Source organism: Arabidopsis lyrata (genome assembly GCF_000004255.2).
Source record: "Arabidopsis lyrata subsp. lyrata unplaced genomic scaffold ARALYscaffold_4, whole genome shotgun sequence".
Lineage (NCBI taxonomy): Eukaryota > Viridiplantae > Streptophyta > Magnoliopsida > Brassicales > Brassicaceae > Arabidopsis > Arabidopsis lyrata.
The window spans coordinates 21,911,727-21,937,839 of record NW_003302552.1 but is presented as its reverse complement, the minus strand read 5'-3'; the positions used below and the strand labels follow the sequence as shown (position 1 = coordinate 21,937,839).

The window sequence follows — 26,113 nt, the reverse complement described above, 5'->3', positions numbered from 1 at the left end:
TTTAATTAGATTAAATCGAAACTATGGTATTGTCATACTGATAGCTTACCAAAGAATTTTAATTTTAAAGTTATAAAGATTTTTTGAATATGATTTTTAGAATTATTCAACAAGATAATAAATATTTATTAAATTTTGTGAATCATGAAAAATAATAATTAATTTTTAATCATAATATTTCACCTTTCAAAGTTTCAATCTCTCATCTGACAAATAAGATACATATTCCATTTTCCTATGTCCAAATTCTATTTTGTTGTATGACTAAATAATATTCCCATTAGAGCTGTCAAAGCGAGTTGATTCGTCCCGTTAAGCCCGTTTTGTGATAGGCAAAATATATTTTGACATATAATTAGTCGGTCCACACGACCCACAGGTAGCATATATGAAACACAAATCCGTCCCGCGAATGTATGCTGATTTGCGGGGTTGTTCGTGGGTTTTTGTTTAAATAGTTTTAAAGTAACGAAAATTTAAAATACTACTAAAATAAATTAAAATTTTTTAGAGAAAATAATTTTATATATCATTATATTTATAAATATTATAATTTCATTTATTAAAAGTTTTTTAAATTACCAAATGTTGAATAAATTATACTTTTATCAATAAATACTAACATGCGGGCTGATCCGCCAACCCGCGGATGAAAACCGATTAAAACCTATGATCCATTACGAATCAGTCCATGTTGCCCGTTTATTTTATGGGTTTAATATATTTTCCCAAATCTGCCCCATAATGAGATGATTTGGGCTCGAGACGGTTTTTGACCTATTTTGACTGCTCTAATTCCTATGAATCATCTAATTTTAGAATTTTAAAACATAAAATTCTATTTTGTAATCATAATTAATATGATCGGTTTAATTATAAACAATTTAACATTTTCTCTACAATTCGTTATTATGAATATTTATAAGTACACTACACGATTCATTCTACTTAAAACACGGACAATATTAAAATCAACGTATGTAAACTAATATTCTCCCGCGGTGGACCGCGGTCCGATCCTAGTGTATAATGATAACCTAAACGACGTCGTTGTATTGAGCTTCTAATTCCTTTTCCTGTCTCTTGGTTAATTCCCGGTTCAACCGGTTCCGGTTCTCTGCCTCGAAACGGCAGCCTATGACAATGGAAAATGTCAAAAGAGAGTTCACCGCCAAAAGTCCCCTCCACGATGGAGTACGAACGGCGACTTGAAGCGGCGGCGAAATTTATACTCGAGAAGGAGGCGAAATCACCTCCGGATTGTAGAGAATTTGGGGTCACGGCGACTCTGAAGCCTCACCAAGTCGAAGGTGTCTCTTGGCTTATACAGAAATATCTACTCGGCGTCAATGTCGTTCTCGGTAAGTCTTTGAATCCATTTCAGATCCTTCTTTGTGCGCAAGTATAGGATAGTTTGATTAAGATAATGCAAATATCAAAGTAAACGAACTTCGATTAATTCTTGTATGGTTGATTCTAATTGCAGGAGACGAGGTACTTCCATCGTTTTTGAAATGTTATCTTTGATTGTGTTGGTGTGTGTTTAGTCTAATTGAAGAATTGGACCAGATGGGATTGGGAAAGACTCTCCAGGCAATTTCTTTCCTGAGTTATTTGAAGTTTCATCAAGGCTTGCCTGGGCCATTTCGTGAGTCAATGAGATCTGCTTGTTACATTTTCTGATTCAGTAGGAAATTTCTGATGTCATGTGGGCTAATAAAGTTTATGCTTAATCTGTGGCAGTCGTGCTATGTCCCTTGAGCGTAACGGATGGTTGGGTGTCAGAGATAAATAGGTTCACTCCAAATCTTGAAGTTCTTAGATATGTTGGTGATAAGTATTGCCGTCGGGATATGCGTAAGTCAATGTATGATCATGTCAAGAAGAGTTCTAAGGTGAGTTTTGAACTTAGTCATTTAGATAGTCAAGCGAGAGACAAAAGAAATTGTCTTTGAGTTACTTCTTATGAACTTGGGTTTGGAAGTTTTGTGTATTATTTATAGCCTTCTTTTATTTTGTTTTCAGGGACATTTGTTACCATTTGATGTGTTGTTGACAACATATGACATAGCACTGGTCGATCAGGACTTTCTTTCTCAAATCCCTTGGCATTATGCTATAATTGATGAAGCTCAAAGACTCAAGAATCCTAACAGTGTATGGTTCACTTATGTCTAACTATACAATCCATTGACTTGTGCACTGAATGATAGGTCATTAGTTGCTAGATATCATTTGGTTTTATTGTACCATAATAGAGTAGACACCTTCTTTACGCTTCTATAGTTAAAAACCTGTTTGGTTAGTAATTAGGTTCTACGTGTCCTGGCTGTATGAACATTTTATCCTGGGCAATCATCTAAGATAAAAGTTGGCTATGTCACAGGTTCTGTATAATGTCTTACTTGACCAATTCCTCATTCCACGACGTCTCTTGATTACTGGCACACCTATTCAGAACAATCTTACCGAACTTTGGGCTCTGATGCATTTTTGCATGCCACTAGTTTTTGGGGCACTGGACCAGTTCCTTGTCGCATTCAAAGAGACTGGGGAGGGTCTATCAGGTTCGCTCGCAGTAGCCATATAGTGCGCTACGTACTCTTGACATTTTTGTGTGGATATTCATTTGGAAGACGTAAGAGGTCTAAACTAACTTGTGCGTTCCCTCGTGTTAAAACAGGTCTTGATGTATCTAATGACAAGGAAACATATAAGAGTTTGAAGTTCATCTTAGGTGCCTTTATGCTGAGGCGTACAAAATCTTTGCTCATTGAGTCTGGAAATCTGGTGTTGCCACCTCTCACGGAGCTAACTGTGTAAAATCTTGTACCTTGTATTGCTAATCCTTTCCTGTAAAATTACTTGTGGGTGCTCTATTTATATTGTATGATTAACTTATTGTTCTGTATTTTCATGATAGAATGGTTCCGCTCGTCAGTCTTCAAAAGAAGATATATACTTCCATATTGAGGAAAGAGCTTCCAGGGCTTCTCGCACTGTCTTCTGGAGGATCCAATCATACATCTTTACAAAATATTGTGAGTTACTTCCTGATGTTTATTATCACTTAGCTCAATTTATTTCATAAATTGCTTTTAGTGAAAGATACGTGATTTCTATTTATTTTCTAATCTGTTTTCCTTGAGTAGGTGATACAGCTTAGAAAAGCATGTAGCCACCCTTACTTATTTCCAGGTATTGAACCGGAACCTTTTGAAGAGGGTGAACACCTTGTTCAGGTATCCCAAATGTTCACTAACTAACTACTTAAACAATCCTCACTATATGTTTTCAATGAGTAAAAAGTTTTGTTTACTAATAATTGCGTTCTAACAGGCAAGTGGTAAGCTTTTTGTTTTGGATCAATTGCTCAAGAGGCTCCATGATATTGGTCATCGTGTCCTCCTCTTTTCCCAAATGACCTCAACACTTGACATTTTGCAGGTTTAGTTATAGAGATATATTATTTTCCGTAACATCTGTGCATCATTGATTACACTTATATGTACCTTATAACAAATACAGGATTTTATGGAGCTTCGTAGATATTCTTATGAGCGCCTTGATGGATCAGTACGGGCTGAAGAACGATTTGCTGCGATAAAGAATTTCAGTGCAAAATCAGAAAGAGGATTGGATTCTGAAGTTGATGCAAGCAATGCCTTTGTTTTTATGATCTCTACAAGAGCAGGGGGAGTCGGTTTGAATCTTGTTGCTGCTGATACTGTTCGTTATTTCTGGCTTTTTTTTCCATATTATTTCTTGCGGAAATGGAATACATCGGCATAGAGAAGATAAGTATGATATGTTTCTAGTGCTTATTCAAGTGCTTTTAATCTACAGGTTATATTTTATGAACAAGACTGGAACCCACAGGTGGATAAACAAGCTTTGCAACGAGCTCATCGAATTGGACAAATCAGTCATGTGTTGTCTATAAACCTCGTTACTGAACATTCTGTGGAAGAGGTCTGTCGTAATGTTTCCAAACACAAAGTCATCAAAAAGTATTATCAAAATCTAGATGCGTGTGTTTTCAGGTTATTTTGAGGAGGGCAGAGAGAAAGTTGCAGCTTAGTCATAATGTTGTGGGAGATAATATGGAAGAGAAAGACGAAGATCGTGGTGATTTGCGGTCTCTAGTGTTTGGTTTACAAAGGTTTGATCCCGAGGAGATTCACAGCGAAGAGTCTGATAACCTGAAAATGGTAGAAATAAGTTCTCTTGCTGAGAAAGTTGTTGCAATACGTCAAAACGTTGAACCGGACAAGGAAGCTAGAAAGTTTAAAATTGATTCGAGCGACACTTTGCGAGGAAATTTATCATCGGCATGTCTGGATTCCGAGCTTGATGAAGCTTCTTACCTTTCATGGGTTGAGAAATTGAAGAAAGCTTCACGATCAAGCAAGGATGAGAAAATTATTGAGTTGGGAAATAGAAAGAACTTATCTGAGGAAAGAAATCTGAGAATTGAGGCTGCCAGGAAAAAGGCAGAAGAGAAGAAGTTAGCCAGTTGGGAAGCACACGGTTATCGTTCTTTGTCTGTGGAAGAACCGATCTTCCCTGATGATGTTGATTCCAGCTCAGATGCAGGATCTGTTAACTTTGTCTTTGGAGACTGTACAAATCCATCGACAGTCTCTCATGAGCCAGCAATCATATTCAGGTAAAACTACATTTTAATTTCTCTACTAAAATACCAAATCTCAAGTAGCTCTAAAACTTCCAAATTGTATTGATTTATGGCAGCTGTGTTGATGACTCTGGAAACTGGGGACGTGGTGGAATGTTTGATGCTCTGTCAAAACTTTCTAATACTGTACCCGATGCGTATCACCGAGCATCTGAGTTTAAAGACCTCCATCTTGGAGACCTGCATCTCATAAAAATTGATGGTCTGCAACTTTTTTCTTTTTCTGATCTTCCTTTCGGATTTTCTAATAACATCATCTATTTTGTGTTGTGCAGACAGTTATGATCAACAAAACACAGAAGAAAGTAAACCTCTTTGGGTGGCAGTTGCAGTAACACAATCTTATAACCCGAGGCGTAAAGTCCCACGTAGTAGCATTTCAATTCCAGACCTTGAAAGTTGCCTAGCCAAAGCTTCATTCTCCGCTTCTCAGAAATCAGGTACGAAAACTTCATTGCTTTCTTTAAAGTTTCATCATATTTGGAATTAAAAACAAAAGTGTTCCCAAAGAGCTTAACACTTATGTTGTCATTCATTCTGGTATTGTAATGTTATCTCCTCAAAAGCTTCACTCCACATGCCACGTATTGGTTACCAAGACGGATCAGACCGATCTCAATGGTACACTGTTGAGCGTCTTCTTCACAAATACTCCTCCATCTTCGCCGTCAAAATATTCGTGTAAGTTTTAATATTTGTCGGCCGTCTTCTTTTTTTTTTGAATAATCCGAAAGCAAACTCATCTCGACCATTTTTGTTTCTTTCTTGTAGGTACTACTACCGTCGATCTCCCTGATGCTTATCTCAAGTCTTTTGAGTTTTGACAATGTATGTGCATGTAATACGATGTCGTTTTGTTGTTGCAAGGCCTATAATTAGGCCCAGTAGTGGCCCATAGGAATTAATAATTAAATATTACAAAGCCTAATCTTGTTCACTGAGCCAATTTACACGTGTTGCGTCTCCAGTGCCTCTGGTTCCACGTTGGTCGTCAAAATTGAAATCGCGTTTCTATTTGTTCACCAGGTTTCTATTCCCCGCGGCTTAAGGAAATAATGATCCGAATCGTTGAAGAAACTGTCTCCTTGTGCGTATGTTTCGTTTTGATCCCACATTCCTAAAGCTCCAGGTACCTTTTCTTCGTTTCCCGAATTCTGATTAGTTGATTCTTCTTCCTGATTCGTTTCTTCGCAAACTCGTTGCCGATTTTTGGATCCGGTCATCAACTTTGTTGTTTTATTTGTCATTGATGGAAAAGTTTAGGGGTCGATACATAGAGCTTCTGTGCTTTCACACTTGCATGTTCTCAATTCCTAATTTTGCTTGCCATTTTATTAACCGGATTCGAGTCTCTTCCCGCTGGATTTCTTTTTTTTACGTCTTCTTTTCTAATTTTTTTTTCTTCTGGATTTGGTATTTTTACATGTTAAGTAACCTTCGTTAATCAGTTTAAATCGGTGCTTTCCGAATTTATAGAAGAAACATGGAAGCTTAAATTTTGAAATCAGAGGCTTAGTCTTTGTAATTCTTCTTTACTTGTTGTTGTTTCATTGGCATGAATATAGGAAACATTTTAATTATTTTTTCACTTCTGTTGCTTTTATTTGATTCTGTGTTTGTTTGTGTTTTTAGAAATTGATCAGAATGGGAGAAGCTGGTCAATCCAGAGACGGAGAATCTGTCACGCCTCTTGTTGTAAGTATTGTGCCCTGATGACTTCCTTTTTTTTTTTTTTTTTTTTTTTTTTTCACTTTTTAGATAATACTTTCAGAACCTATGCTTGCTTTGTGCGCTCATGTTAATGGATTCTGTATGGAGTCAACTTAACGTTTTCTTGGTAATAAGGATTCTGTATCAGCTGAAACAATTAAGTTGATTAAGATGGGGTTCAAGAGGATATTAGTAAAAAGATGTTATGCATTGAGACTGCCTTTCTAATATCAGTAATTTTTCCGTGGCCAAGGGCGGTGGAACTGGGGACAATGCGGTTGCACCACAAGTGTTTAATTCTTTACCAGCTCTCAATGAAGCTGCTTCCTATATAACCCAAGCAACGTCTTATTTGGGCAGCTGTTTTTCTGACTATTCAGGTACCCTTTCTCTCTGTTGATCTTGTACTCGGCATGCAATTCCATGTTCATCTGCTAGGCTTTAATTATGGAAAAAAGGCTTAGCAGATATTTATGGCTTTAGGATCTTATTTCGTTCACTATATAGCGACCTCGTCACCGTAACATAATTCAGGCTTTTGCTTAGAATCTGTTCTTCCAATGTTTTCTCCAGTTGAATATGGTGGCAAAGATTCCTGTAATTCTATTTCACACCCCCATGAGTTGATAAGATCAACATCAGGAGTTGATGGGAATTCCCCAGTGAGTGTATGCATTTCGCCTGGTGAAAGGTTTTCAACTTCTTCAGAGGCATCTACGTCTGCTGCCAACAGCCCGTCGAGGGAATCTACAGAGACTCTGCCGCAGGCAACAAATGCAATAGTGACTTCGAATCGGTTAGGTTTTAATGGAATTTCGATGTTCCAAGGGTATGTATTCTTTATATGACAGATACAAATTTCCCATACTAGGAGATATGAAAAATGTTAATACTATGAATATGTGAAACTGTTGCAATACTATGAATATGTGAATCTGAAGCAATATTAATAATCTCTATACACTACTTCTTGTCAAGTTTTCAGCATTTGGGTGATTGATCTATTTTCTTTCAATCAGGCTCATTGAGCGGGCACGGAGGACTGTCCGTGGCTCGGCAGATGACATAGGATGGTTACAGCGTGACCCGGAGATGCCTCCTGTTGAAGATGGAACTGATAGGTTCAATAAAATTCTGGAGGACATTGGGTATGAATTTGGTTGTAGTTACATGTTTTATGTACTTGGGTCTTTTTAATATGCTGTTTAAACATCCTGTTTTTACTGAATGACTGCGTTGATCGGTTATTCATATCCAGGCATGGTGTACACAGGCTTCCAAATACAGTGGTGTACTTGTTGGTTCCAGGTAGCAATTCTTATTCTTTGCTGCCAGCCACTTATTACTTTATATTGTTGGACTCACAACATTTGTTGGAAAAAAAAATTCAGGTCTTTTCAGCAATCATGGACCTCTATATTTTGTGGATACGAAAACGAAATTCTCAAAGATGGGTTTGGCCTGTCATATTGCGAAGATTCACAGCGAGGTAATCATACATAACTAACTCAACTTAATACAATTACGTTTGGTGTAAATCATACTGATATATGGAAAATGTTTATATATCAGTCTTCGGTTGAGAAAAATGCAAGAGAGATAAAGGAATACATAGAAGAACTCTGTTGGGGATCTAATAAGCGGGTTCTACTTCTTGGGCATAGCAAAGGAGGCATAGATGCAGCTGCTGCTTTATCACTATACTGGCCTGATCTAAAGGATAAGGTCGCTGGGTTGGTATTAGCGCAGAGTCCATATGGTGGAAGTCCAATAGCTACAGATATCCTCCGTGAAGGACAACTAGGTGATTACGTCAATTTGAGGAAGATGATGGAGATTCTGATCTCCAAAGTCATAAAGGTTTGCAACATGTCTCTTCCTGATCTAACAAAGTCATTTCAGTTGCATTATATCAGCTTCCTGTGATTACCTGTTAAAATCCTTAGGTTAGATGGAGTCGAATATAGGGGGTGAGAAACTAGGGATAAACTAAATAATAGCACCTGGAACATTTACCGCAACTAGCACCATGAGATTTGTTTTGGGCTGTATTTATGACCAAACATTTATATCTAAAGCTCCCATACTAACTGGTAAAGGTATAAGTAAGTTTGTGTGAACAAATGCAAGTGATGATTGCAATAACTTACTATCCCAAAATGACACATTTGGATATTTCCCATGAGATTCTATTACTCTTCTGATCTTTCTGATGAATTCCTTGGAACATTGTGAAGGGTGACATTCAAGCTTTGGAAGATTTAACCTACGAGAGAAGAAAAGAGTTCTTGAAGAATCATCCGCTTCCCCGAGAACTCCCCACGGTTTCATTCCGCACAGAAGCTAGCATTAGTCCAGCGGTTCTAGCCACTTTGTCACACGTAGCACATGCTGAACTTCCTCTGACAAACCAAGCCGCAAAACTGCCAGTGGTAATGCCACTAGGTGCTGCAATGGCTGCTTGCGCTCAGCTGCTTCAAGTCAGATACGGTGAAAAGAGTGACGGGCTAGTGACTTGCTGTGACGCAGAGGTTCCTGGTTCTGTGGTTGTTAGACCCAAACGTAAACTAGACCATGCCTGGATGGTTTATTCTTCCTTAAACGAGGTTGCTTTAGAAGCTGATGCTGCTCAAGTTTGTGAGGCTCTCTTGACATTGCTTGTCCAAGTTGAGGAAGAGAAGCAACAAAAACTTGCGACCAAAAACGATTGATAACCCACAGATTGTGTTCTTTCTACTTTAAATTGTTTTATTTTTAAGACTATTGTATTTGTTTGTATTTTTTTTCTTTCTGTATGATCTATACAGTTCACACAAGAATTACTATCAGGTTTGAATCACACGACAACAACATTAGTACAAACAAAGACTACTTAATTTGCTTGTTTTTTCTTTTATTGTTGATGATTTATTTTAGAATCGAAAATTAGTTTTGTTTTTCTCTGAATTCTCCTTCAAGGAACCGGGATCGTACGGCTCGGATCGTTGGAGATTCTATGGACGGCCGATGCTTATAGGAATGACATTTATTTCCCAAATTGCCCTCCAGATGTTCACAAAATTACGCCATCATACTCGAATTAACTTCAACTCTCTCTCTCTCTCTCTCTCTGTCTCTCTCTCTTTTCACTCTTGTTTTTGTTTCTGTGAGTGCTGTGTGTTGGCGAGAGAGTGCTTTGGGTGTTTGTTATATCTTTAGTCGCACAAAGATCAGACAAGACTAGAGTTTGGTCGAATTTGGAAGACCGGTGAGAGATTAGGGTTTTTTTTTTTTGTTTTAATTCCGAGGGGAGCTGCGGAGCAATTGAATTACCTCGGTTGAAGCAATCACGTAGCTTGGATCGTTTAGGGTTTTCTCATTGGGTTTGGGGGGATTTGTATTCGAGCTTCCTCAAACTCAATCTGATGATGATGTGACACAAGCTTAATCCTGTTATTGGCCGATTCTAGGGTTTTTGAATGGCGAGCACAGGCGAGCCTGACCGTAAAAGGCGTCACTTTAGCTCTATATCACCCTCTGAAGCTGCAGCCGCCGTAAAGAAACAACCTTTCTTTTGGCCCTCCTCCGAGGACAAGGTTCTTTCTTCTTCATCTACCTTTGTGCATGCCCTTTACATATATATATGTCTCTTACTTATCCAATCAATCATAGATTTCCAGCTATTAGAGATTCATATGCTGGTTTCGCACTGAATGTCTTGTGTTCTACTTGTTTTCTTTTGTTTTAACTTCATTGGCCTCTTTTCGTTATTGCTTTGAAGATATTTAAGCGTGACTTTACTCACTACATGTGTTGTCGATCTAATCAAAGCTGTTACTTTTCAACACCTTAGACCATGCCTCGAACCTATTTTGGAATTGGGATTCTCTCTTAGCGAGTTTGTTTTTGTTTGATACAGCTTGATACTGCAGTTCTTCAGTTCCAAAATCTGCAGCTATCACAAAAGCTAGAGGCTCAGCAGGTTGAGTGTTCTATTCTTGAGGATAAACTTTCTCAGATCAAGGAAAAACAATTACCATACAGCTCCAGTTTGAAGACTGTCCATAAGTCTTGGGAAAAGGTAACAATGAATTCGCGTTGGATTCTAACATAACTTTAGTTCCTCTCCTCCTGCCCGCTCTACCAAAAGAAAACTAAAAAAAATTCTAAGGGATCTAGTTAATGCTTGTTTAGCAGCTTACAGCTACAGTGGAATCATGCTCTGTTCGTGTGAGTGATTCAAGCAGCGGAGCTCATAGGTTTGTAAACAAGGAGGGTATGAACAGCTTGGCCCGCCTCTTCTTTGTTCTGTTAGTGCTAGGATCTAGTTAAAATTTTGTGTTATATGTTACAAATATGACTTGTTGAAAGGAAAACTGTAAATTGCTACGCAGATGGGTCGTCTCCAGCCGTGAAAAACGATTTCATCAACCGGCTACTCGAAACTGGTGCCACTGAGAGCTCCTCATCCAATATCTGCTCGAATCGGATGGAAGAAAATGGAGTGAATACGTCAAGCCAGATGACGCAAACCTTGTCTAACCTAGTAGCCGCGACAGATGATTTGAGGTGTCTGAAAGATGACCTTTATCCCACAGTTCTCAGAACCAGTCTTGGTAAAGGTATGACTTCCACTGCGATCGATTGTCAGCTCTTGTTGTGGCCTTTATAACCCTGGTCCTATATGGAATTGCTTTCTTTTCTAGATTTGTGCGGTCAGCTAGCTCTGAGTGAGTTGGAATCAGAAATTAAAAGTTTCAGAGGGGATCTAGATGATGTACTTGTGAAGTTCAAATCACTTTCTAGAGAATTGCAGAGTCATCGCGATGCTGATGCTAAAGTTAGAGCAGACCTCAAACGAATAAGAGGTAGCTACTTAGTCTCGTCTCACTCGACTATATACTGTTAAATGCATATTTTTGTTGGCATTGTTTATATGGACATCTTACCCATGCATCAAATATAAAGTTGTATTCATATGCGTGCCTTGACAGAAAAAGGTTAATCTATATACATGGAAAGCTACTGAAATCATATCTCGCTTTTGATTGATGAGGATAAGTGTAAGTAGAGGTGATCAAATTGTGAATCGTCCAATTTCACTCTTGGCACTGCTCAGGTGTTGAACAGCCATGATAGGATTTAGATCATAGAGATTAAGATTGAAGAGAGAGATATATTAAGACTGGAAGAAAACCTGTTTGGTAGAGCCAGCTGTTAACAAGACATGTAGTTGTGGAAGATATACTCATTAGTGAACTTATGGGTGTACAAAACCCCTCTGAGACATGAACTTCTTAGATTTATTTTATACCATTTGAGATACCCATATTAATAAATTTCGATACATTTTAGGTGATAGAAAAGCTGGTAATTCTTTGAGAATGACATACATCCACATAAATGAAGCATCTTAAAATCTGGAGATAAATTACCTGATTACCTTATGATGTGAGATTTCAATCCTGACAGTAGCCAGTTAAAAAATTCAAACAGATGAATTTATTTAAGTTTACATTCCTGCTTAAGGATTAATGCTTTTTGACGTCCGTATTAACTGACATTATACTTTATTCGGTCTATTCGAAGGGGAGCTAGAGGATGAGGTCGTGGAGCTTCAGCAGTGTAATGGTGACTTGTCAGCATTGAGAGCAGAAAGAGATGCAACAGCAGGGGCGTTTTTCCCAGTGTTGAGCCTTGGAAATAAGCTTGCTACCAGTGATAGGGAAAGGGATAAACAAAGGGATCTGCATGACATGGAAACAGTTCTGAAAGAGTTAACGGTATATTTGTTTTTCTGATTTGTTTTTATTAGTAATGCTTTGAGTTTTGGTTTGATAACGGCCTGAATTCTGTAGGTCCTGGCTTCAGGCAGGCTACAAGAGCTAAAAGATCTTCATGAGGAGAGGACAAAGATGCTTGAAAAAATGAGTAATTTACAGGTTAGTGTATGATCCAATTGGTAAATCTACATGTATTAGTTTATTTCTGCAAGGGTTTTGATGTATGAAAATTTGTGGAATGGTACCTTCTTCCTATTGCTAAAACTGATGTAAGAGTTTTCTAACAGAACAAGTCAAAGTCTGTGAGGTGCATCTCATCTTCTCAAGCCTGCCTTTCTTTGAAAGACCAGCTAAAAAAATCCAAAGAAGCAGTTTTCCAGTATATGGCTTTACTTGAGAAACTGCAGGTTATATCTGGATTGCGATTTTCATTTTGTGTCTATGTTTACAAAATTTATGTTGTATATTTGGTTGTGAAGCTTTCCTCCATTCGAAAATTTCAGGTTGAAAAAGATAGTATAGTCTGGAAGGAAAGGGAGATGAATATAAAAAATGAACTAGTTGATGTTTCTCGAAGGACTTCTGCTGTTGCTGATTCCAGAATGGCATCTTTAGATTCGGTGATACAGAAACAACTGGATGAAAAAATGCGAATCAAGACTAGGCTGGGAAATATATCAAGAGAGCGAGGTCACAAATTGATTACTTTGACTTCTCATTCTGTATCTCCCATCCACCCCTGTCTCACTTTGGAGTCTGATTAAGTGATTTGTATGTCAGGTAGAAAAGAAATCTTTGCAGATATGAAGGCATTAATTTCTTCGTTCCCTGAGGAAATGAGTTCCATGCGTAATCAATTGGACAATTATAAAGAGACTGCTGGAGGTATTCATTCTCTACGGGCTGATGTCCAGTCCCTCTCTGGGGTTCTATGTAGGAAGGTGGGAAATAATGTGAACAATGATTGATGCATGCTGTTACAATTTATGTTATGCTTAATAAGCTTAATTGGTGAACAGACAAAAGAGTGTGAAGCATTGCATTTGACATCAGCTGATTATGCTTCTCAGTTAGGTGACCTGAATGCTACGGTATGGTGCAATATATTTACCTTTTTCAGTGTACTGCCCATGACTTATATGTTGACGGTGTTCATATTGGTTATTGTTATTTGCATTATGTCTTGGAAAAAGTATAGCTAAAAGGCTGATTAGCAATTTAAATCTTGTTAAATGTCTTTGGTTGGCAAAGAGGTAGTTGTTATGTTCTTTACTTTCAATTGATTGGAGTCTGTCATGCAGGTTTGTGATTTGAAGAACAGTCATGAGGAATTAAAGTTGTTTCTGGACATGTATAAGCGTGAGTCCACTGATCCGAGGTAAGCACAACTATATGTAACAAATCCAGTGGTCGATATCTAAGATTTCAATTCTTAGAGAAAAGTTTCCTTATCTTCCCCTTCTATCTGGCCGAATATATAGTATACCAACAAGTGCTGTTATTAATCTTGCCTTTTGACTGAACTATCGAATCTTGCAGTAAGTTTGTTGTTAATTTTTTTCTTGCGTTTCTGAACAAACTTATGTTCACATTGCCAATTTATCCTTGACAGCTTTTAATATCTGACCTATTTTTACAGTTCCATCTGATAAAATTCTCTTTTGGATGTGTTAGGATTTGTTTATCTTCTTATCTTGGCTGAACACACATTATTATAATGCGCTTAGTACATTGCCTTAAGCCTCACTGTCGCTATTGTGCTGTGGCAGGGACATAGCTGAAGCCAAGGAACAGGAGTACAGGGCTTGGGCTCATGTTCAGAGTTTGAAATCATCCCTTGATGAGCAAAATCTGGAGTTGCGCGTTAAGGCAGCAAATGAAGCAGAAGCCGTTTCCCAACAAATGTTGGCTGCTGCGGAAGCAGAGATTGCTGATTTAAGGCAGAAAATGGATGATTGTAAACGGTATATAAGTATAAGTAGAACTCAGCCTCTGCAATTTATAGATGCAATCACGCATTTTCTTCCATAGGAATTCTTTGAGACCTTTTTTTTTTACAAGGTAGGTCTTTTCTGTTTCAGGGATGTCGCCAAGCATTCTGATATTTTGAAATCTAAACATGAAGAACATGGAACATATCTTTCTGAAATACAGGTTGGCTTATGATTTTTCGTGTTTCTTTGTTCTTAACACATTTTAAAAACCTTGATGTTGGGTATTGATTTACAGTAACTATCTTCTTTTAGACAATTGGAAGTGCCTATGAGGACATTGTACCGCAAAACCAACAGCTTTTGCTTCAAGTGACAGAGAGGGATGACTATAACATCAAGGTATCGAGTCCAAACTTTTCTAGTTCCTCTATCTGAGCTATCTCTGTAACTTCACACTTACTCTTATATCTACTAATGTTACATTTAGTTAGAGATTGATGGATCGTGTTAATGGGCATGGAGCTATTTCTGTTGTTATACCTTGTATGTTTTGCAAGAATATCATGAAAAAGAATGGTTTGTTTCTTGGATATGACTATGGGATGTATTTTTTTGCTCGCCCATTGTTGTTTCAGCTTTTCTTGGAAGGCATAACTTCAAGGCAGATGCAAGATACCCTGCTTATCGATAAATACATCATGGATAAGGATATACAGCAAGGCAGTGCATATGCCAGTTTCCTATCCAAGAAATCATCAAGAATTGAAGATCAGGTATATCTTTGTGTGCCTGTATACTCAAATTTGTAAGCCTCCTTATTGTGAGACTTTGACTAAGGTTTTTTTTTTTTCTTGCAGTTGAGGTTCTGCACAGATCAGTTTCAGAAACTAGCCGAAGATAAATATCAAAAGTCTGTTTCTCTTGAAAATCTGCAAAAGAAACGTGCAGACATTGGGAATGGCTTGGAACAAGCTAGGTCGAGGATGGAGGAGTCCCATTCTAAAGTTGAGCAAAGTCGGGTGGATTATGGGGCATTAGAACTGGAACTGGAGATTGAAAGGTAAATTAATTGCTCCCTCTTCTCTATCCTAATAATCATAAACAAGTGTTAGTGATGAAGGTATCATTCTCTTCTGCATATATCAGGTTCAACAGGAGAAGGATAGAGGAGGAAATGGAAATAGCCAAAAAGAAAGTTTCTCGTCTTCGGTCTCTCATAGAAGGATCATCGGCCATTCAAAAGCTCAGACAAGAACTCAGTGAATTCAAAGAAATTCTGAAGTGTAAGGCCTGCAACGATCGCCCAAAAGAGGTAAAGATTCACTGCTCTCCATTCTTTAGATCTCAGCAAGGTGCTCAAATGGTGATCTATTGAATCTTTTAGTCAACTGCATTCGTGATTGCTGATTGGTTTTGCTCTTTGTTTTAATAAACTAGGTGGTGATTACGAAGTGCTACCATTTGTTCTGTAACCCATGTGTGCAAAAGCTCACAGGAACTCGGCAAAAAAAGTGTCCAACATGCTCAGCAAGTTTTGGGCCTAATGATATTAAACCTATCTACATATGACCACACCAAAACTCTCTGAGCATGATGATGTATGATGAAACTGTGAACCACACACAGGTACTTTTTCTCATATAGGATAAACATTAGATCTCTCTGTAATTATTACTCTCTTTTATTGGGAAAGGTGATGAAGAATAATGGTATATGGCAAATCAGAAGTTTTGAGGAACCATTGTGGGATTTTTGATCATGTGATAGAGAATAGGTAACACTTTTAGGGTTTATGTCTTTGGCGATCCTTCCTCTTTGTTTGTAATTTGGAACATGGTTTCCGCAATTGATTTTTCAATTAATCTTCTTTTTGTTTTACATTTGTTGTATGATCCAAACGTGTGTGTTATTGCTCTAGTGTTCTAAGATTCTCAATTTAGAAAACACGAGGCAAGATTTTGGATATTTGTACCATTTGCGGTGAATTATAATTTGTTTGTTGCCATCTCCAAAGACTCAGATCCTAGGAATCATAATTCGAGATGGTCTTTCAGAATCCTACGCAGGAATTAGATAATACTAGTGATGGATCTCCAATTTAAGTGAAAGTAGCGTAATGTTTATCTCTGTGATTACGGTTTGTAAAAGTGGGTTAGCAGTACTAGGCCCTATCTAAAAACTCAAAGTTATTATCTATTCATGTTGGGACAAAAATCCAGATCAACAATTGATAGAAACTGTTAAACACCAATAATGAAAAGTGTAAGAAAAAAGACTTGACTCATTTCATGCATTGTCAATTTTGAGACTTTGGAATGTACCGTGAGAGTATTTTAGATGGCTTCGACCACCATTTTCCCCACTAATACTTGCTCCTTAGGCCTTACATTTCAAGTATTTTTAAGTATCGTTTTAAGATTTTGTTTTCCTTTCACAAATTTTCGATACAATTTTTTTGTTGTGAAAATCCAATTTACCTTTGTAAGTAGAATTTACTATGTAAACAAAACAAGGATAAAGAGCATTTTACAATATGTATAATTTTTTTGATCCATACTTTTCTTTTTTTTGACATTCAACTTCTTTTCTTTTTTGAACCATATTTATTTTCATTGGTTTTATTTTTCTCTATTTTTATTCGCAAGACATGATCATTGGTATTTGCCGCACATGCTCTTTTTCTCTTTTCTTTTCTTTTAAAAAATGACTGAGAGTTGAAAAGAAAGAGTTAAATGTATTTGAACCATATGCTCTTAATTATTTTTCTTCTTGTTATTGTTATTCTTCTGCTACTGCTTTGAGTTTGGTCTTTCTAATTGCTTGCTTTTTCTTTCTTTTTTTAGCCACTTTATTCCCAAAGATAAAGATCACATGTTTTAGCTCCATTCTGTTCAATCTCTCGGGATGATATATTTTACGTATGTATATCACTAATTAGATTAAAAAATCATAAGTGCTGAAAGGTAGAGATATGTTTGTGTTACGAACAAGACCATTCATTATAATAATAAAGAAATGAAATATGTTTATTATAGCAAGGAATCAAATAAATAACAATGCCTTTAGTTAAGTGGTTAAGTCAATTTGACTCCGCTTTTTTTACCGAAATTCGACTCCATTAAATCGTGTTACCCCGTATACTAGAGATTGGTTATGAATCGGACCTTATCAATCTAAAAATGTCAAAAAAAAAAAAAAAGTAAATATACATAAGAATCTTTAGCAAAATATTCAGTAATAAGTTTTCCTTGTTTCCGTTAAAAGTCTGGGAAAAAACATATTATACATGAACAAAGCCAACAGCGCAAGTCTGAGGATAGTTCATATGTTTTAATGTAGATGTAATTTTTTATACCTATCGAAAATAATTCATATGTTGTAGCACGGATCATGAAATAGTTTATGAGTAAAGTTGATATATTTGATTTTTAGTCAATAAATTTTAGTATTTAAAACGGACAAACGTATTCTTAGAGCCAAAATATAATTCTTCATATATATTTATGGAACATTATCATAGAGTGGCCTTTTTTTCTGGTAAAAATAGTAAGACCATCATTATCAATAGGCTCTTAAGACAACTCTTAATTAAGAAATATGTCTTATAATTGATAATGGTGCTCTAAGAGGTAAAGAAAATCGCTAAACCCAACAATAAATAAAATAAGTGAACGAGAAACTGGCAACCTGCATCGTTCTCTTTTTAAAGCATAATATTGAAGAAAGAGGGAAACAATCGTACACTTAGTATCTTAATTACTTTTCCTAAAGCACTTCTCCATTTTCTTCAATTATGTTTTTCTTGTGGAACTTGATTTTTCTTACACAACATATTAACAATTCAGATCTTATAATTTTATTACACTTGTTTAAATAAATATTTAGCTTAAAAATAGTGGCCTCTCTCTAGTACGAAGATTATTCACGAGACAAGATCCTTCTGTTTCGATCCAAATAATTCGAATTTATAATAAAAATTAAGTTTCACACAATACTAGTAAAATAGAATAGATAATATATATAGTCGTATGTCCAATAATACGGAACCAGTGGCAAATAATGTACTAAAAATCGTAGGTAATTGGACTAATTAATATCTGCCCACAGTTAGGTTTGCATGCCACAAGATGCCAAACAACAAACTCACCTTCTTGTATTTTGTCAGTCAGGTTATCGTCCAAATTAAACGACCCAGGTACGTGTATATATATGTATATTTTTTTTCAGAAATATTCTATTGGCCATTTATATAAATTTTATTGTCGCCATTAGACATATTGTATCTTCAAAAACTAGTACTTATCAGAAAGGTTCATAATACTATTTATATGATTTATTACTAATTAAATAAGTATAAATATTTTCTGTTATTTTATAGTATAAGTTAAATGTTTTAAAATATAATTTTGATTTCTAGATTTTACACAAAATTTTAATCAGCGCTATTTGATTGGTGAAATTGAAACTATAACTTTTAACAAACCTTCATGGGTTTTTCTAATAAAATACGAAGTGATATACTCACACTTTCTTTGAAAATCAAATTTTTTTTGCTACACTTCAAAATTAGAGTTAAACTGTTTTAAATTGTATATATAGTCCCATATACGGTTGCGACAGACCGATAGTTGACAGAAGAAATGCATTTCAGGTCGGAAAGTTATATACTACATAAAACTCAAGTCTTATATATAATCCCTTTTCAATAACAATCAGAATTTTCCAAAAACGAAACACAAATGGTAGATTAGGAATTGTGGAGGGGTACGTATGTACCTAACGTTGTATACAGAACGCGATATAAATAATAGTAATTGATCATAGGCTGCTATAAAATGGAGACTTAAGAATATGTGTTGTAATTGTCTACATACATTCAAACCTTAAAATCATGAGAAAATAGAAAATTAACCCAGCAATTAATTATTACTACATATGTTTTGAGATAATGATAGTGAGCACACTTGTGCACCCACTATGTTTCTATTTAATGACCTGTCTTCAACTATCCCTAAGTCTCACCAAATAAATATATATATATATATACATGTATATTCGAATATATTTTTTTGATAAATTTATATTCGAATATCACCATTTTTCGTGGGCAATTATAAATCTAATTACCTTTTTCTCCCTTCGATATGAGAGTCGAGTTCCAATCTCAAAAGTAAACTTAGCCATTGAATGAATACACTTCATATATGAGTATAATACGATTTTTATTGTGGACGATAAATCTATTTTTGAAGGATGTGAAATTGTATAATGAGTTTTATTCGATTTTTTTGTTTGTTTTTGTTTAGTACTAACCTATGTGTGAGCAAATCGTTTCATGTAGTGGGTTTTCACCTATTTTGCCATTTACTGGTATGTTATGACAAAAAATCGTATTTTATTAAATAAAAACAATTTAATAAATACCAAAGTTATTAGTCACTCTCAAATCTAAGGGTCCAATATGTTTGGGAATCAATAACAGTCTTAAATTGCCTCATAGTGGTGAACAAAGTAAGGTGTTGGCCAAAAGCAATCACCTTATTACAGTTTTATATCCTTTCACTATTGACATATATATTAAAGAAGTGGACAAACAAACAAAGTAAAAAAACACTAAAACAGTATAAACTAAAATTAACAAAAAAAATGTAAAAGTTGAAGATACAATAACCAAAGACATCATCACCATGTGACTCATGTTATTTTCCAACACCTAAATTTGATTTGTTTTATATAAATTTTTTATCGAAAGTTTGTCTTCTGTACTGTCAATTTTCACAATCATCATCTTATCAAAACTCATACACTATACATGACATATTAATCCGTAAAGGAAAAGGTAGTTATAAAACTAGCCCAAGAACGTGGATTACGTGTGACTGCGTTAATTAATGAAACCCTTTACAAATAGAAGAAAATATGCATGTTTATAATTAAGTGAACAATATAGCGATTTTTGTCAACAAGTGAACTAATACTCTTTTAATTTCATAAATAACGGATTTATAAATAGATTCAAGACGACCCAACTTTTAGATATTCCGGATGAGTGGCCCGCTTTTGATTCGGAATTAGAAAATTTTAATGTTTTAAAACTTGGTTTCTCTCGTTTTTCTTTAGATTTATTCTACATTTAAACAATATATGTGCCGATTGTCTCGCTAAGAGGGTAAAAGCATGCGATTCTATCTTTTTCCATATAAGTTCATCAACACTGGACTGGTTTTTTCCCATAAAAAACGTCCGTTTCTAGCTTAAATAGATGACTTTATTTTACGGTACAAAAAAAAAAAAAGATTCAAGACTTACTACATCACTAATATGATATTCATTTTATTACTGATAGTTATATTGTAATGATTAGCTAGGCTAAAATGTTTTTATTTTGACAAAGGAGTATTTGATAAATAATAATGTTTGCGGAAAATTCATATTGAATTTTAACTAAAATAGAGTCTAAAAACCAAAAAAAAAATTGTGAAAATCATGACCAAGTGTTAAACAAAAATGGGTTTTTATTAATGTTCTTGTTCTTTGGTTTATAATTTTCGTAAGCCTAAATTATATTATTCTGCAGTTTTTCAACATGTTCTCACTACATTTATATTACACAACCACACATTTGCTAGGAAATCAAAATGAACTCGTTTCTTTACAAAAAATCAATATCACTCAAGTTGAAAAAAAAAATCAAACGTAAATAGAGAAATTGAAGAAAAAGAAGAAGAAGAAAAGGGCAAATTAATCAAGTGTTAGTGAGCTCTCTCGTAAAGGGTAATTTAGTCATTCAGACAGAAAAACGGCTCCTCAAGCCGAAACCCAGCATCAGCTCCACAAAGCTGCCACGTGGACGAGTAATAGCAAAACGCATCGTTTCGTATCATCATCTCATTCTCATCGGTAAACAAATCCGGCAAATCAAACAGCTTCTCTTCCTCACTGTCTTTGTCCGTACACGACGTCGAAGCACACGAAGCTTCCGAAGACTCTTGACTTTGAGTCGTCGCCGTGCTTGTGTCCGAAGAAAACAGCTGAGCCACCACGGCTCGACTCGGCTCGGCTTCAGCTAATTCAGCTACTTCAGAATTACTCACATCGTTGACCGGATCTTGCCAATTAACGGCGGCTAGAGAGGCGGCGGCTTGAATGTCTTTAGGAGAATTTGTGACTGGACGAGGAAGCTCGCCGGATAATTCGGGAAAATTGAGGTAAGCCGTTGTACCTTTAATGGCTAAAGCCGCCACGTCATGAGCTCGAGCTGCCATCTCAGCCGTTGGATACGTCCCGAGCCAGATTCTTGATTTCTTCCTCGGCTCTCTAATCTCCGATACCCATTTTCCCCAACTCCTCATCCGTACTCCTCTATACGTCGGGTGTTTATCTCCACCGCTGGTCTTTCGCCGTTTTCCTCCTCCATCGTTTCGATCATCGTCTTCAACGGAGGCTAATGATCTTCGAGTTGCTTTTCTTTTAGAGTTGTCTTCCGCAATGAAGTTAGAATTTGTTGATGACGATGAAGAAGAAGAAGATGTCGTAGGCGAAGAGGACAATGAGGCCGCTGCAGAGACGGAGGAGGAGGATACGGCGAAGATGGCGGAGGAGATAAAGGTTACTTGAGAAACACTACTCTCTATGTTGATATGTCTTTCCATTGTTATGAGAGAAGCTTTAGAGAGATGGTTGCACAAAAATAGATGTGAAGTGGGCTGTATTAATATTCCTCCACAATCTTTTTTTTCTTTGGCTTTTTCATATTATAAGGAATTTTTTTTTTTAAATGTTTTTACTTTATAATAAAACGAAGGAGGCAGTATGGAATGGGGTCCATGGAACAAAAAGATATTATTGAGATTCACAGTTTCAGCGAACCAGTTTTGTTCCATGTGAAAATAAATTAGAAACAACATGGTTTTATTTATTATGTACATTAACAACAAATTTGTTATTAAAAACAAAAAAAAAAATTATTATTGGGAAAAAAAGAACAAAATTTAATTGCATGGCAAGTCGTTGAAATTTTTTTTCCTTTTTACTTTGTAGTCTAATATGGCCCGACCCTCGTGCATGTGCGTCACCTCTTAACACATGAATTTCCCATCTACTTTTATTCGTTCAAACGAAATTTGAGTTAGTGTCACGTCGTCATATATTAAAATTAAAATTTAGCATATATTCTTTCTATTTTTCGTAGAGTTTTTTCTTTTTTGTAAATATGTTTGATTGGTAAAATTAAGAAATAGAGTACGAATATGATGGCAAGACTCGGATAGAACCCTTACAAAAATGTTGAAACAACATTTTCATTGTCAGACTAAATATCATTTTCTTATACAGTTATACTATATATTTCTAATCCATATACTATTAATTAAATTACTTATGTCATTTTTCAATATGACGTATATATTTTTCAATAGTAGTTATGTAAATTTAAATTTTGATGAAGCTGTAGTTAGAACTTCTTTCGTGTACAATTTTAATTTAAAATTTGAAAGCATATTTTACAAAAATAGCTCTTAATCGACATAACCAAATTAACCATATACATTTCTATACATTATTATCCACCCCCATTACCTTATAAGCTTATATTATAGGGTAGTAGGTTTTGGGGTCTATTAAAGATTTGTCAGAGTTTTTGTTTCTAAATTAAAAGAATGTCACTTTTTCGAGTAAATAACCTAGTAGTTACGACTTACAACAGTAACTAATTATGTCCAAATAATCAAATTAATGTCGGCTCGAGGTATTTGTTTACACGTGCCGTAAATAAATCGAGTACACTAGGAGTAATAAAATAAAGAAACACAAGATTCACACCTCCTTGACCAAGGCATATTAAGCCATCTCTTTCAATTAATTTCATAATTAAATGTCATTAAGCTTTTTGTTTCCTTCTCGAGAGGAAAAATAAAGGCATGAAAGCATAATTGAGATGGCTGTCCACGTCATTAGATTTTAATTAATACGAATGGGTCAAGGTATTAAAATTTTGATTTAATATAAAACGTACACGTACCATTTCAAATTTTTGTGAACGAATATGTATAGAACTAATTTTGTATATGTTATTGTATCTGTGTAAGACTGTTAGTACGTCATATTCGATTCGGCGCCAGTATAATTAATTAAGAAACCACTTTACTTGATACTGTATTTATTATATATGGCCATATTGGCCACCACAATAAATAGAAAATACTCCTTCAATTTAATTATTTCCCCCAGTTGTGATTATACAAGAATTCATTGAACAATTAATGAACGACATTATTCAGATGTATATGTATACAGTATACGTACATATACAAATGAAGGCATAGATTCTCTATATACTCATAGTTATGAAGTAAATCGAGCTAGTAGCTTAGTACTGTCCACTTCAGGAGAGTGTGGCTATTGTTCAATTAGAATCTTTTTAGTTGATCGATTTGAGGAATATCGACCCCATTAGTCACACTGATCTGCAGGTTCTGATTTGTTTTATTATATAGTGCAATTTTATTTTATATGATTCATCCTTTGGTGATTATAAATTGACATTACGGTGTGATAGCTGCGATGATGGTACATTGTGGTAAAATCATGAAATGATGAAAATAGTACAGTTCAATAACGTTTTTATATGGTAGGTACATAATAGTAGTAGAATAATGAAAATGATGACAATGGTACAAGTAACTTAAGTATTTATATGGGTAGTCATAAAACGTCGTCAAACTATATATTCGTTCTAGTTAGAAATTGACAGAAGTTGGTTGCTGTAGAAAATTCAGAATATTTATATTTGATCAATGATTTATGCTAATATTCGTATTTGATCCTACCATTTTGGGTATAATTAGCTGGAAAATTCAGATATGCAAGGTTCCATATTCAAAAGGAAGACCGACTTTTGTATCATATATATATATATATATATATATATATATATATACAAACGATTAGTTCCTTTGAGTGTTGATAACGTGTGTGTGTTTGTTATTAAGTTATAAGTATGAACTCAAGTGGTAAATTGGTAATTAAGAGTTATATATAGTAGGTGTAGGTTTGAAATATTTTCGGTATATATATTTGAGAATTTATAGTAAATAGCTATGAATTCAAAAAGAATTAAGAAAATAGCCATGAGCTACAGTACTTTGTCTGTTGGATGTCGGAAAGCACGTGAAATTACACACATGCCCTTTATAACATGTTTTTTTCTCGAATTACATGTGATAGAATAATATATCTTTTTTTATCATATTATTTTCCGGTTTTACACGTTATTTATAAAGAGTACATGATATTTTTTGAAAAAAACACTTTATTCAGTTTAATATCTTTCTCTATCATGTTAATTTATAGTAATACACGTTTTTTATTATGATCACATGTGATTTTCTTTAAAAAAAATTCTTATTTTCTAGTAATTCACGGTTTTTATTAAGATCACATGTTATTTCTTTGAAAAAACACTCTATTCAGTTTAATATCTTTCGCTATCATGTTATTTTGTAGTAATACACGTTTTTTTATTATGATCACATGTAATTTCTTTAAAAAACGATTCTTATTTTCTAGTAATTCACGGTTTTTATTAAGATCACATGTTATTTTTTTATAAAAAAGATTCTATTCAAGTTTAATTTTTCCGTAACAATGTTTTTTTTAAAAAAAACACTACGTAACAATGTTTTTTCTTAAAAATTCACTACGTTTTTTAAATAATATGTATTTTAGTTAAATATATAACATGTGAAATTTAGATCTTACGTGCTATTTTGAAAAATATCACGAAACAATGTCGCCTACTATAGATCTCAAAACAAACGGAGGATGGTTTTGTTATTTCACCTGTTCAGACAAGGTGGATCCATGCTGTTTTCCGACATAATTTTCTCTCTCTGCTAGTTTCTTAATTTATGTGTCAAATTTGATTAGTTAGTAATATTACCCTATATATTTCTGTATACCTATATATAGTTTGAAAATATACGACGGTAGGTTTGACATAAATTAAAACACAACGTAACTGTGATTGAGCTTGATCGATTATAAAAAAAAGCTTTCGTGTTATACACAATTTTAAGTTATAATCATGCAGATAGATACAAAATAAAAGTCTAAAAACTAAGAAAGAGAGAGCAGAGATTGTGGGAAAAATCTGCGAGCGATATACGATGATTGATGCGAGATTTAATAATTTTATAAGTCAATGGGCACACATGGCGCACATGCCACTCGTTTCTAATCGTACAAAAATAAAAAAAATATCAACGACTATAAGAAAATAATCAATATTATTCAACAACATCTACTGTAGTTAAAAGGAAAACACAAATAGAATTAGAAAGTTCCTCTAATATTCATGTTACATTATTCAATTCTCTAGTAAAAGAAAAACTGAATAATGTAACATGAAGACTAGAGGGATTTTCTTAACTAAATGTTTATCTTAATTTCATCTACCATTGGGAGAATAGAGGGATTTTCTTAACTAAATGTTTATCTTAATTTCATCTACCATTGGGAGAAGAGTTAATACGGTGTACTCAGGCAACCACAACCGGTATAGTAGAGACAGAACCAATTTAAATGTCGCCTTAGATCTGGTTAATACTTAATAATATAGTGATCAACGGTGGAGATCAGATCTCAACGATGTATATAAGGATGTTTTTTATAGAACTTTTTAAGATATTGACAGTCACATATTATGATAAAAAGGTATTTTTTCTGTGAATGTATCCACAAGGTAAGGGGGAAAAAGTGGTCCTAGTTCCTCATTCTAAATTCCTTCTATTTCGTGGAAAAAATTGTTGTGTATTTCTTCACGTATAAACTATATACATTTATATATTGCAGTGTAAAGATTATAGCATATAATGCATCGATACGTAGACATAAATGAAAGTACAAATATGCATATAGTGCATCGATACGTATAAAAGGGGTAAGGGAGAAGCGGTTCAGAAACTTAAATATGATGTTCCCTCTCACTGTTTTGTTCATTCAATTCTCTGTTT

At 34.9% G+C, this 26,113-nt stretch overlaps 4 protein-coding genes across 7 annotated transcripts; 3 read left to right on the top strand and 1 right to left on the bottom strand.

Annotated features, from left to right (window-relative positions):
- Window positions 1-1,134: 1,134 nt before the first annotated feature.
- LOC9318059 (probable helicase CHR10) lies at window positions 1,135-5,814 on the top strand. Of its 2 annotated transcripts, XM_021027022.1 has the most exons (18): window positions 1,135-1,361; window positions 1,487-1,494; window positions 1,570-1,648; window positions 1,744-1,895; window positions 2,026-2,157; window positions 2,387-2,567; window positions 2,684-2,819; window positions 2,924-3,041; window positions 3,153-3,242; window positions 3,340-3,447; window positions 3,529-3,729; window positions 3,847-3,972; window positions 4,044-4,669; window positions 4,753-4,898; window positions 4,972-5,136; window positions 5,263-5,377; window positions 5,468-5,524; window positions 5,723-5,814. In XM_021027022.1, exons 1-17 carry the CDS (start codon window positions 1,151-1,153, stop codon window positions 5,490-5,492), a joined length of 2,619 nt encoding a protein of 872 aa, XP_020882681.1. In that variant the 5' UTR covers window positions 1,135-1,150; the 3' UTR covers window positions 5,493-5,524; window positions 5,723-5,814. The 2 variants fall into 2 exon arrangements, with proteins under 2 accessions (XP_020882681.1, XP_020882680.1); XM_021027021.1 differs by lacking the exon at window positions 5,723-5,814 and having other exon boundaries at window positions 5,468-5,635.
- Window positions 5,721-9,282, top strand: LOC9318058. Its single transcript, XM_002881946.2, has 9 exons — window positions 5,721-5,825; window positions 6,329-6,391; window positions 6,660-6,786; window positions 6,980-7,235; window positions 7,426-7,554; window positions 7,665-7,714; window positions 7,798-7,895; window positions 7,979-8,266; window positions 8,644-9,282. Exons 1-9 carry the CDS (start codon window positions 5,790-5,792, stop codon window positions 9,115-9,117), a joined length of 1,521 nt encoding a protein of 506 aa, XP_002881992.1. The 5' UTR covers window positions 5,721-5,789; the 3' UTR covers window positions 9,118-9,282.
- Window positions 9,283-9,385: 103 nt separating this feature from the next.
- LOC9316216 (E3 ubiquitin-protein ligase BRE1-like 1) lies at window positions 9,386-16,067 on the top strand. 3 transcript variants are annotated; one of them, XM_021027019.1, is made up of 19 exons: window positions 9,386-9,981; window positions 10,305-10,466; window positions 10,583-10,661; window positions 10,780-11,007; window positions 11,092-11,253; window positions 11,975-12,168; window positions 12,244-12,327; window positions 12,456-12,575; window positions 12,672-12,858; window positions 12,949-13,109; window positions 13,188-13,259; window positions 13,470-13,546; window positions 13,938-14,132; window positions 14,250-14,322; window positions 14,415-14,501; window positions 14,738-14,875; window positions 14,960-15,162; window positions 15,249-15,414; window positions 15,540-16,067. In XM_021027019.1, exons 1-19 carry the CDS (start codon window positions 9,865-9,867, stop codon window positions 15,669-15,671), a joined length of 2,637 nt encoding a protein of 878 aa, XP_020882678.1. In that variant the 5' UTR covers window positions 9,386-9,864; the 3' UTR covers window positions 15,672-16,067. The 3 variants fall into 3 exon arrangements, with proteins under 3 accessions (XP_020882678.1, XP_020882677.1, XP_020882679.1); XM_021027018.1 differs by having other exon boundaries at window positions 9,519-9,981; window positions 10,580-10,661; XM_021027020.1 differs by lacking the exons at window positions 9,386-9,981; window positions 10,305-10,466 and having other exon boundaries at window positions 10,584-10,644.
- Window positions 16,068-20,599: 4,532 nt separating this feature from the next.
- Window positions 20,600-21,941, bottom strand: LOC9318057 (ethylene-responsive transcription factor ERF034). Its single transcript, XM_002880102.2, has one exon. The coding sequence runs from the start codon at window positions 21,752-21,754 to the stop codon at window positions 20,882-20,884; it is 873 nt and encodes a 290-aa protein (XP_002880148.1). The 5' UTR covers window positions 21,755-21,941; the 3' UTR covers window positions 20,600-20,881.
- Window positions 21,942-26,113: the final 4,172 nt, after the last annotated feature.

Bases quoted from the DNA above. Each gene is read 5' to 3' on its own strand.
- LOC9318059 (XM_021027022.1), top strand. From the start codon at position 1,151: ATGTCAAAAGAGAGTTCACCGCCAAAAGTCCCCTCCACGATGGAGTAC. The intron at 2,158-2,386 runs GTATGGTTCACT...GCTATGTCACAG, and splicing joins GACTCAAGAATCCTAACAGT to GTTCTGTATAATGTCTTACT. The intron at 4,670-4,752 runs GTAAAACTACAT...GATTTATGGCAG, and splicing joins GAGCCAGCAATCATATTCAG to CTGTGTTGATGACTCTGGAA.
- LOC9318058 (XM_002881946.2), top strand. From the start codon at position 5,790: ATGTTTCGTTTTGATCCCACATTCCTAAAGCTCCAG. The intron at 6,787-6,979 runs GTACCCTTTCTC...TGTTTTCTCCAG, and splicing joins CTGTTTTTCTGACTATTCAG to TTGAATATGGTGGCAAAGAT. The intron at 8,267-8,643 runs GTTTGCAACATG...AACATTGTGAAG, and splicing joins TGATCTCCAAAGTCATAAAG to GGTGACATTCAAGCTTTGGA.
- LOC9318057 (XM_002880102.2), bottom strand. From the start codon at position 21,754: ATGGAAAGACATATCAACATAGAGAGTAGTGTTTCTCAAGTAACCTTT.
- LOC9316216 (XM_021027018.1), top strand. From the start codon at position 9,865: ATGGCGAGCACAGGCGAGCCTGACCGTAAAAGGCGTCACTTTAGCTCT. The intron at 12,576-12,671 runs GTTATATCTGGA...CGAAAATTTCAG, and splicing joins CTTTACTTGAGAAACTGCAG to GTTGAAAAAGATAGTATAGT. The intron at 14,133-14,249 runs GTATATAAGTAT...TTTCTGTTTCAG, and splicing joins AAAATGGATGATTGTAAACG to GGATGTCGCCAAGCATTCTG.